Source organism: Agelaius tricolor, unplaced genomic scaffold, assembly GCF_023055355.1.
Source record: "Agelaius tricolor isolate 1412-34295 unplaced genomic scaffold, bAgeTri1.0.p SCAF_6, whole genome shotgun sequence".
NCBI classification, from domain to species: Eukaryota; Metazoa; Chordata; class Aves; order Passeriformes; family Icteridae; genus Agelaius; species Agelaius tricolor.
The window spans coordinates 19,236,021-19,248,062 of record NW_027269266.1 but is presented as its reverse complement, the minus strand read 5'-3'; the positions used below and the strand labels follow the sequence as shown (position 1 = coordinate 19,248,062).

At 38.9% G+C, this 12,042-nt stretch overlaps 1 protein-coding gene across 1 annotated transcript; it reads left to right on the top strand.

The window, feature by feature from the left end:
• Window positions 1–14: 14 nt before the first annotated feature.
• OLAH (oleoyl-ACP hydrolase) lies at window positions 15–11,944 on the top strand. Its single transcript, XM_071428929.1, has 7 exons — window positions 15–150; window positions 6,656–6,787; window positions 8,431–8,569; window positions 9,157–9,256; window positions 10,319–10,488; window positions 11,396–11,481; window positions 11,731–11,944. The coding sequence occupies exons 2-7, from the start codon at window positions 6,658–6,660 to the stop codon at window positions 11,859–11,861; spliced, it is 756 nt and encodes a 251-aa protein (XP_071285030.1). The 5' UTR covers window positions 15–150; window positions 6,656–6,657; the 3' UTR covers window positions 11,862–11,944.
• Window positions 11,945–12,042: the final 98 nt, after the last annotated feature.

Sequence of the window (12,042 nt, the reverse complement as noted above, 5' to 3'; positions counted from 1 at the left end):
GGCGGAGTTAAAAGGGCAGCGTGAAGTGAGGCAGAGGTGCTGACGCTCTCGGGGGCAGACGGGTTCGGCAGACGGACCTGGGCGGTCGCCACTGTGTGAAGTTTGTAAGGGCAAGTGCCGGTCTGCGCCTGGGAGAGGGTAACTCTGGACGTACGTACAGACTGGGGAACGAGAGGCTAGAGACCTCATTTCCATCGACCTGGGGTTCGTGGTTGATGGAAAATTGAATATAAATCAGCAGTGCCCTGGCTGGCAGGAGGGCCCGCCATGTCCTGGGGGGCATCAGACCCAGCATCGCCAGCCGGCAAGGGAGGGGATTGTCCCGCTCTGCTCTGCACTGGGGCGGCCTCACCTCCAGTGCTGGGGGCAGTTCTGGGTGCTACAATACGAAAAAGACATTAGAGAGCTTCCAAAGGAGAGCTATGAAAATAGTCAAGGGTCTAGAAGCGAAGCCACATGAGGAGCGGCTGAGATCCCTTGATCTGTTCAGCCTGGGGGAGACCTCACTGCAGTTACAGCTCCATCATGAGGGGAAGCAGAGGGGCAGACACTGATCTCTGTGGTGCACAGTGACAGGAAACAAGGGAAGGGCCTGAGGTTGTGTCAGGAGAGGTTTAGGCTGGATGTTAGGCAAAGGTTTTTACCCAGAGAGTGATTGGGCACTGGAGCAGGTTCCCCAGAAACCTGGTCACAGCACCAAGCCTGCCAGAATTCAAGAAGCATTTGGAAGATGCTCTCAGGCACATGGAGTAATTCTTGGGATGTCCTGCATAGGATCAGGAGTTGGACTTCAGTGATCCTTAGAACTCAGTATCTGTGACATGGGGAGAAAGCACACCTGGGGCTCCACTGGAGGCAGGGGTTCTTCACAGCTGCTGTCCCTCATGGGCTGTGCCCTTAACTCCTGTGGTGTCCTTAGCAGAACTGAGACCAGATGCAAGCCCTGGCTGGCCCAGGGGACTCCTCACCGAGGGTAAGTGGCCCAACAGTGGGTGGGTGGGCAGTGGCACAGGAACCTGCAAGGGTGTTTCTGTCGAGCAGGTCTGGGCTGATGGGTTTCTGTGCTATCTGTTAAAATGTTGTGTGGGACAAATGCTTGTGGGATGTGACTTGCAGTTCCACAGGAGTAGGAGTAAGCAGTAGCCAGAGTGATTGTGAGGCATGTGGAACACTCCACATACTGGAGCAAACATTTCACCCTGTGGTGAAGCACTACTTGTACTGGGGAGGGCGTGTGAGGCCCAGTATAGTACACAAGCCCTACGAAGAACAACTGAGAGGGCTGGGGTTGTTTAATCTGGAGAAGAGGAGACTCAGAGGTGACCTTGTCACTCTCAACAACTTCCTGAAAGGTGGTTGTGGTCAGGTGGGGGTCAGTCTCTCCCTCCAGACAACAGCTGACAGAGCTACAGGATGCCATCCTAAGCTGTGCCAAGGGAAATACAGGTTGGATATTAGGAAAAGTTTTATACAGAAAGGGTGATAAAGTATTGGAATGGTTTTCCTGGAGAGGTGGAGTAATCATCTCTGGATGTGCTTAAAAAAAGACTGGACGTGGCACTTGGAGCTATGGTTTAGTTAAGATGTTAGGGCTGGGTTGGGCTAGATGATCTCAACGGTCTCTTCCTACCTAGTGATTCTGTGACTTCTTTCCTCTTTGCATCTGCAGCAGTGGCACCTTCTGTTTGTTTTTGGTACTCTCTGTCTTTGCCAAAATGGCTTCCCATTACCCACTGTTGTGGTTTAACTCCAGCCAGCAACCAAGCCCCATGCAACAACTGCTCACTCACTCGCCTACCAGTGGGATCAGGGAGAAGATCAGATGAGTAAAAGTTAGAAATCTTGTGGGTTGGGAAAGCAAAAGCTGCACAGAAAAGCAAATCAAAACAAGGAATGAATTTGTTATTTCCCACGGTCAGGTGTTCAGCCACCCCAAGGAAAGTAGAGCTCTGTCATGTGCAACAACTGCTTGGGAAGACAAACACCCATCACTTAAAATGTCCCCCCATTCCACCTTGTTCCCTCCACTTTATATACTGACCTCTTCCTGAAGCCTGTAGTGCTGCATGGGGTTGTTTTGACCCAAGAGCAAGACTCAGCACTTGGTCTTCGTGAATCTCATGCCATTGGTCTTGGACCATTGATCCACCCAGTCCAGATGCCTCTGCAGAGCCTTCCTGACACACATCAACCTCCCACCCTACTTGATGTTGTCTGAGAATTTACCGAGGGGCTGTACTCAATCCCCTCATCCAGATTATCAATACAGATACTAAACAGCAGGTTGCAATCTCCCAGTTCATTTTTTCCCTTGAAATGGTAATTATCTTTCCGCATTAATGCCTTTCCTCTTGATTGTTGAACTACTTGCCTAGTGCCATCCTGTTGTTGTTATAATGCCAAGGTTCCATATTGCTAGGGTTTTGTACCTCCTTAACGGTTCTTGTAGGCACTCCTCACAGCAGCCAACTGACTCCAGTTCCCCTTAATCCACCAATCCACTCTTTTATAACACTCTTCTTATTGGCTACAGCTGTGGCCTGTTAAAATCAGGCCTGCTCCTAATCCTTAATAATTGGCTCAGCTGCAACTCTTTAGGGGGATAAGATTACATTCTACACCACCTTCATTTACCCATACTGTATTGCCCTATACTATCCCTGTGTGCCTGCCTTTCTCTCCAGTTTTATCTCTCTTACCTTTCACAGTTCAACTCTATGGACTGCTTTAGAGCTCTTCCTCTCAATTGAATGATTTCCTCAAACATCTGAGCAAAGGTTAGGTGGTTTTACCATAGCAGAACTAGGATGACAGTAGCAGTAGAAAAGAAGGGGAGATTATACTGCTCCTTGTGTTTGTTTTTGAAACATCCACATGGTCTGTGTATTTGGCAGTTTCAATGTCCTGGAAGGTCCAAGTAGTAAAGTCCATTTTGGGAATGCATGTTGTGTGACTTTAATATTTATTTTAATAATTTTGCATTAGGGATGCTTTGAGCTTATCAGATGCAAGTGTTCCAAAAATAAGTTTCTCTGTAATAATGTCCTAGATTTTTTTTCAAGAAGTAAAGGGATGAGTAAACAGCTTTCTGGAGGACATGATTTCAGTTGGTAATGACACAATTTTTTTTTCATCAGCAGCTTGTAGATGGTAACAATGGAATTAACCAATTCCAAATATAGTGTGCTAAAAATGTAACCTTGAGAGACATGTTATTGGGAAAAATATGATTAATAAGATGGGTATGCTCCATACTTTTTTTGCCATTAATTTATAGCATCTAGATATAAAGACAAAGAATTTCCTGAAGTCTTTATTTTTCAAGAAGCAAACATCAGTATTTTTTTGAACTCAGGAGCTACTGAGCTCCCACTTTTTTTTCCCTGTGGTTTATGCATTTTGCTGTCTCTTAAATGGAAGATCACAAGGCTGCTTTTGCTGAGTAAGAAAACTTTTAGGGATATAAATCTGCAAACCTCAGAAATATGTAATAAATATTACAGTGCATGTAACAGATGTGTTTTCTCTCTAACTGGACACCTCTTTTCATAAACCTGTAATTTTCCAGAAAGTTTAAATGCCTACCCTGAAAAACATATTTTTAAACTTTTTAAAAGGATTATTTGAATAATGAATGTTAGCCAAATGTGTGGTGATACAGTAATATGTAAGGTACTGATACAGATGCAGAAATAAAAAAATTCACCTGTTACAATGTTTAGAACACTGAGACATTGGTGTCTATCATTTATACAAACTGGGTTTCTCTTGTGAAGATAAAATCAGTAGAGGATTACATTGCCTAACTGTCCTACAGCCTGACAGCTCTGTTATTACAGGATTGCAGATACCAAGTGGTCAGTGCCCAGCCAGGTGTCTCAGATACAAGCCTAGCTGTAAGCAATCCAGCAGCCTTGATAACAGACTCCATACCTACCATGAAGTTGATCATTTGACTCCCAGGCTCACTATTCCACTTCTGTGCTTATTGCTGGGAGGTGAATGGACTACCTTAAATCTAAATTTTATGAGTAGTCTTGGATCTACTTGCCACCTGGGGAAGGGTTGCTTTTTCCCTGGCTTCCAGAATCTGCAAACAAGGGGTTAACTCATGTGAGTGCAAATGACACAGGTCTGCTGTGTAGGGTTTGCAAGTTCCTGGATACCTGAGATGCCTCTTAGGTCCTGGACTGCCCTACTGGCAAGTACCACACTCCTGCAGTTCACAAAGACTTCTTCTATGGATTTTTAAACTCTGTGCTATAGGATATATTTTCCTTGGGGAAATATCTTGCAGCCCTGTGCTGCAAGCACTTGGTGTTTCTTTACCTTTGGCTTTCTGTTCCCTGCAAGGTGGGGCTGTTGGTCCACTTGTCCTAGCAGCTGGTCAGTGTGGAAGCAGTTTTGTTGGCACTTGTTTTCAGCTGTGCTTTTCAATTAATACTTGTCCACCTACTATAAGGTGATGCCATGACAATAAATAAAGCTCATGTAAAAAGTTCGTCATGCCCTGAAAGCCTGTCTAAAAAACATGTTTGAAAAATAATCCAGAATTTCTTTGGTAATGGACCACCTCTAGGTCCATTTTTAATTCTGTTGTATTAGAAGGATATTGAAATACTGAAGTGAGCGTGGCACAGTCCCTTGTGATTGTGACTGGAGTGGGTGGTGTACAGGAGACTCTGAGATAATTGGTTTTGTCTCAAGAAGGGAGTGCCAAATGAAGATGTCTTCACCTGCCTAATAGAAGGATGGGCAGGGCCAGGCTCTTCTTGGCTGTACTCAGCAAAAAGAGAGAAGACTTCTGGATACAAGGGACAACAAGCACATGGATAGAAAAGTATCCTCACTATGAGCTGTGATTGAACATGGTTACCAAGGGAGATTGTAGAGTCTCCATCCTTGGAGATACCCAACACCTAGCGAGAGAAGATTTGAACTATGTGATCTCTAGAAGTCCCCTTCAGCCTAAGTTGTTCTGTGATTTAAATGATGGCTCTTTTACTCTTTTATACAGCTATCTATCAAACTAGAATTTTATTTTCAGCTTATTCTAAATGTGAAGAGAAAAAAGCCAGGCTATACTTTCTTAAAATCCAGTGGATTTTCTTTTTTTTCACTGACTGAGCCATTTCTTTGCTGTAGTTCAAGAAATAAACATTCTTTTGTTTGTGAACACTCTAAAGTAGATTTTTCTGACATTAATTCATCAGATCACGCATCAAACAAAATTTATAGGGCATAAAATAAAAGCTTATTTCTCTTGAAAAGCTTACAATCTGGGAAAATCCTGATTTTGCAGAAGAATTCTTATGTATCCTCTCTTTGTTATAACAGGGTCAAAGTTAGATCTCAGGTATAAGGCCAATAGGTGGAAGTAGGTGAAAATATAAAGACAGTTTGGAAATAATAATCCATTTTTTAAAATTGCTGTCTTATCTTGTAAAAAATGGGGAAAAAGACATTTCCCTAATCAAATATGCTTCGATTTAAAATAAATTGAGATTCAGCTGTACTCCAAAGAAGATTATGTATTCATGTAATAGTTCTTTCTTGTTTGTGGCCTTTTTTTGTGAATGAAAATTAGATTGGCTGTAGGTATCTTTCAAACCACTAAGACAGACTCTGCAGGTTGTTTCAGAGACAGTTGTAAAATAATCCTTAAAGGCAAATTACTCCATTAGGTTAGCGCAGATGTGTCATTTGCATCCAAACTTTGGGGCTGTATATGGAATACCAGCATGCACCTGTCCAGCTGGATGAAGTGTGTGAAAGCTTCCAAAAAGGTCATAAAAGGCTCCTTTTGTTTTCAACAGGAGGATGGTGAGACTGATGTAGGTGAAAACTAAACTACAGGATTAGTTTACAGCTTGATAAACGATGTGCTCTTACTACATAGCTAAGGAGTGCTAGTGCTGAGTAAAAGATTGGGGTAGAGCATCATGCTCCAAGGGGAAGGGACAGATTGTCTCATCAGCAGCATGATCAGACACTGCTGGTGATGAGTCTGCATCTCAGTTACAGCTCTGACTTAGGTTACTCTCTGAGCCACTAAAACCAAAAAAGGGATTCATTCTTCATGCATCAGATAGTGGAGCTGTGCAACTCATTGCAAGAGGATGTCATGGATGCCAGCTGTTCAAGGGGAGACTGGAAAAATGCATGAAAGAGTAATTAATAGATGTTTTATATATATAAAGAAATGACATCCTACTGTGGCTTTGACATCTATTTTACCACTGTGATACATTGAATAGGTGGTCCTTATGTTTTCTAGGTTCTTCAGCTGGACCTTTTATTTTTGTGTATATCCTAAAAGCCTATGTTTTTAAATGGTCTTCCTTAAATCTCTTAACAATTTATTTTGCTGCTTGTAATGTTTGTTGTGGTCAGTGACTGAGCAAATATTAACTAAGGGTATTGTCCAATACTATTCTACCATCATTTATAAAAGCAGAACTGTTTTAGAGTGTTGCAGGAAGATTATCTCATATCTAGCAGATAGTTGTTGTAACACAAGCAGTTTTGATGACAGACTATTGCACCCTGTTGTTTCAATTTAGATTTAATTCACTCTAATTTTCCTATATCTGAGGAGTCTTGTTCTAGAATGATGGTGGGTTTTTTTGTTGTTTTTGTTTTGGTTTTTTTTAAGAGATGGAAAAGCTGGTTGCTTGTGTACAAAAAAAGCCAGATGCTCTTTGTAGACTGATTTGCTTTCCATGGGCTGGAAGTGGAACTTCACAACTTGCTCAGTGGGGGAGACTCTTCGATGACTCAGTTGAAGGTTAGTAATTTTGTAGCTGCAGTAGAAGTTAAGCAATTCTGAAATACACATTAGCCAAAATTTTTAAATGGAATATAATAGTCTTGAAAGCACCACAATCTTTACCCAATGTGTCTTCTCCAGAAAGGAAGGAACTAGCATTTATTAGGAACTAGCATTTCCACTAGGCTACATTTTCTGTACCACCTTGAATCAAATTATATTTGATTGGGTGAAAAATTATATCCTCAGAGCTACAATTCACAAGAGTATAATATGCTTGACTGCTTCAGAAACTACTGGTATGATTCAGAAACAGAACTACACTGAATATTGTTGATAAGCCAGTCTTCAGCAAGGTTAAGAGTGAAGATATGAGAACTATTTTTAATTTTGAGAGGCTACAGAGTATCTCTTACCCAGTGTTTGTACTTCTTGTATCAAAACTGAAATTTAATCTGTGAATTTTGTAACTGTGAAATGATGTTTAGTTACACTATGAAGTAATTCTTATTGCTCACAAGATATATCAGCACTAAAAAAATCCATTGCTTGACCTATTTGAAGAGGAACCAAGGCCATTTTCCAAACCTTCCACAAAGAAAAAAACAATTTCATATTCATGAGCATTGCCATTGCAGTTTTACCAGTCCTCTAAATGCAAGTATATTTTCTGGTAAGCTCTTGCATGTTGAATCTTCCTTGAAATTAGGGGAAAAAACAAAAAAAGAAGAAAGAAAAAGTTTTTTTCCGCTGGAACTACTTCCAAGAAAGTTACTAAGGAAATGGCCTAGGACTAACTGCAGACGCAGACGAATAAAGTCAGGGCACAGCATGTTCTTTCAGGGATGGTTTCTGCAGAAAGTATAGAAGATGCAAACTTTTCTGTACTGGTATCTATGGTATTAGGTTGTGGTTTAGTCTCTCTCTTCTAGAACAGTCTGTCTCTTTGTGTCTGACCCATTACTTCTACATAACTAGCAGTATGCATGATGTCAAGGAGATATGAAAAAAAAATCAACATTTTTTTTCTGATCTATTCATTCCTTACTTTCACAAAACAGTGAGAGGAAAATCCTCAATTTTGAAAGGAAAATAGTAAAAGCATGTAAATTTCCTTCTCTATAAATATAAATAACTATAAATGTAACTATAAATACAAGCATCCACCAATTTGCACTATGATTCCACATTTTCCAATGTGCAGTGCTGAGAGCTGACAAAGAAGAAAACGGATTGTACAACTCTAATATAGTTTCACTTACTAATGCTGCCCTTGAAAGGATATATTTACACAACCCTCAAACTTACTATTATTGAAATTAATGAATTTGTGGTTGTTAGTAAAACTTATAACAATAAATTTGCTTTCAAATCTCAGCTGAAATCAGGATCTGGTGGATTCTGACCCAAGGCATTTAGCAATCAGATCAGCAGGAGGGGCAACATTTGAGACTAAAGGAAGGGTGAAACCTAATCTCTTGCAGGATTTAATCACAGTAGCAGCAATAGCAAGCAAGTGCACAGGATCAACTCTAAGAAGGAGTAATTAAAATAGTATGTATATTCTGCAGAATAATAAAAAACTTAATTAAAATTATTTTACTGTATGTATTTGAAATAGCTATAATTCTTTTCCCTCCCTTCCTTCACCTCTTCTGCAGTGTTCTGTATAAGGCTTCCTGGAAGAGAAACTCGTCTTGAAGAGCCTTTTGCAAAAGACATGACAAGTGTAGTTAATGAAATTACAAGTGTTTTGTTAAAAGAATTGAAAGAAAAACCATTTGCATTTTTTGGTCACAGGTAAAAATATATACATTTTTAGATACCCTGGTGAAAGAGCTTCTATTGCTGAGCTCTAGGAGTAGAGAGTTACTTGTTTTTATTTGCAAAACCTTTAGGAAAAATATGCTTCTGCAAGGATGTTCTGTGAAGTCATCCTAAAACATGCAGTTGCTCTCAAAGACTCTGGTTATTTATTTATACCTTCAGGTGCAACATCTGAGCATGTCTTTTGAATCAATTATAATTGCATTTATTGTTAATATTTGTGCTAGTGCTTGATCTATATGAATGCAGAGGGTGAACCATTCATGAAACACAGATTTTAAAGATTGTTGGGTCCCAAGTATTCAAAATAACTGTTCTTATTGAAAATTAAGGAGACTATTAAAAGAAAGAGAATATGAAAAGGCCTTATTTGCGAAATTAGACTGTGTAGGAATATACTTCATGTCAATAAAGTAATATCATTATAATCTGCTTGTCATATACCATTTCAGCAGTTGTTCAAGATAGCCAGTTAGCACTGAAATTAAAATTATGTTTATATTTTCCAGGTTTTATGTACATTTTTACTTAGTATGCTTTAATTTCTTGTTTTGCTGCAGTTTTGGAACTTACATGAGTTTTGCCGTTGCACTTCATCTGAAAAAAAAGTACGGACTGGAGCCAGTCCATCTTTTCATGTCAGCAGCACATTCCCCAAATGTAAGCTACAGAATCATTAACATTATGAAACAGAACCATAAATTAGCTACTAAGAGTAAGAATAATATTTTACAGTATGGTATGCAGAGTAGTTTTAATTTAAAAAAAATCAGCATTTCTTCAGAATCTATGAAGTGAAAAGTGTTCTGAGGTTGATGCAGAATGCATAATATTCACTGCTGCTATCCTTAGCCTTGGGAGAACAATCTCCTTAAACTAATGCTGCAACTAATTAATGCTTAAACTAACTAATCCTTAAACAAAACTTTTTTGAATATTCTGTTATTTAGTATGGCCACTGGCTTAACACTCAAAAATAATCAAACCAAAATTCTAAGTGTAATGTGTGAAGTGTAATGTGTAATCTGTGAAGTGACTGTCTTGACCAAGTCTTTCATAAACCTGCTGCATCAGCCCTGAATACATTTGTCCAATTTTTTTCTCTCTCCTCATTCTTTGTAGGATTTTTTCTGTTTGTAGTTTTTTTCTGAGGTTCTGCTGGTTCTGCTAGTCTTTCTCAGAAAAACAGTAGTGAAGTGGCATTTTTCCAGTCCATTTTCCCTGTCCTCAGTTAGCATTTGCTATTTGTGTTCTTCACTTTTTAAGGCTTCATTTTCTTCATACTCAGTCCTGAGCATGAGCTAGTGATTCATGGAAGCAATTGTTATTCCCACAAATTTCCATAATCAGTTGGTCTCTTCAGTCCTACATTAGCCAGGTTTATGTCCAGTGCTAGGTTTTTCTTTCTCTTAGATTATTTTACTAGTTGTATTTCAATAGTAAGAGTCAAGCTTGAACAAAATAATATTAACAGTTATTTCTCTTATTTGAAACTTATTTGTATAAGTTTCAGAAGTGGCTTGGCTCACTCATAGTTTATAATTTCAGTAAGCACAGTCTACTAACCTTTTCATGAAGTGTTCTCTGTGAATGTTAAACAAATCAGCCATCATATTCTGGAGATGGAAAATTATTGTACTTTTTACTAAAATAATTTTAATGAAAAAGTTATTCCAAGTATATTATATACAACATCTGATCTGCTTTGTTTGGTACTGACAGTCTGCAGCATATCTTGCTGTCCAAAGCATAGTCCTACCTGATGGACACAATGACCTTCTTGCAATTATGGAGATTCTAGGAGGAAATTTTGAGCTTCCACTTGATAAAGACCTTTGGAGAGATACGGCACTTACTTTCAAAGAAGACGCCAAACTTTTTCAGACGTGTTCGTAAGTTTTACAACTTTGTATTACTTCTGTATTTGTATTTTACATTTTTATTGCTGTCTGATCATCTTAAGTTTCCTTTTTTTCTTTCTTAGTAACTTGTTCTCATTTCTGTTATAAAAAGAATAAGAAGCAGTAAACATAGTTTTTTTTTCCTTTGAGTGCTTTTCTATTTGTTTTCTGGTATTTAATCCCTAGATGAAACACTGCTTACTGCAGCAACCACAGCTGTTACTACCTTAGTGAACCTGTCATGGAAGAATTACAGTTCTACCTACCATCTAAAGTTAGCAGCTACTAAAAGGGAATATTCTCGTGTCTTTTATTGTTCTCTGAGGTTAACAACCTCAGCTCATCATGCTTCAGGAACACTGCATTCAGCCTCCAGATCCAAGGTCCTCTAGCCTAACCAGAACAAAGAATTCCTGTGTTCTGGGCACCCAGACAGCAACCGGCTTCGTGTGTCCCAACTGCTGTCCCCACTGGACGTTACATGACAGCTCACGTAGCCAAGTGGTTAAGCTTCTTACCTTGGCAAAAACAAGGACACTCTTGGATGTGGGACCCATTTTAGTCTTAGGAATCTGATGCTGAAAGATGCTGAAATGTTAGAACTTGTATATAAGTAGGTAACATTATTTATTGTAGGTGAGAATTTTTATTGCAGATTGAAGCTCTTTTTTTTGCCTAACTATTGGGTCATTCTTTCTTTACAATTTTATATCTAACTGAAGTAGGGTAAGGAGCTAAGAAACTTCCAGAGTATTTTCTTCTCCTGATGTTCTGTATAATCTAACTCCTGAAATTTGTTACGTTTTGGAGAAGAACAAAAAACCTTTTTTGTATGTGGAAGCAAATTCCAAATATACGTATCTTATGGAATGTTTTATGACTACTTTTATGTTCACAGATTTGAGAAGACAGAAATGAATAGCCCCTTCTCCTGTGATATTACCTACTTTTGTGGGTCTGATGATAAAATATATGATGCAAAAGGTACTTTTCTTAAATGGTTTTCCTCTTATACTTACACATTTTCTTGTTGTATTACACCCATTAATTAGAGTTTTCTAGAGTCTACCTCCTTCTTAAAGGAAACAAATCAACAGAGCAGTTTCGATATATGAACCAAAAAGTTGATATGGGATTTAAAATAATTATTAAATTATAGCTTTGAAATAGTTATACAAAATGATCACAATAGTTGACATTTCTTTAAATATCTTTTTTAAATATCTTTTTTAGGTTGGCAAGAGCTAACGAGTGGAGATACTTCCTTTTATGAGCTTCCTGGAGATCACCTTTATCTGCTGAGACCCTCTAATGAAAGCTTCTTGATAAAACACATGACAAGAAGCATAGAAAATGGTCTATGAGTATTTCTCTCAATTTTAATAGCAGAATGTGTAAGGTTAGTCCACAGCAATTTGTAATAAATCACTTCTTTCTCTACATTGCAGTTATGCCTCAAAGTTGTTCTCTTCCTCTGTAATCCTTTATAAGGGGGTGTTTTCCTGATGTTTTGAAAACAAACATTGGCTTTGGGTCTTAAAAAAG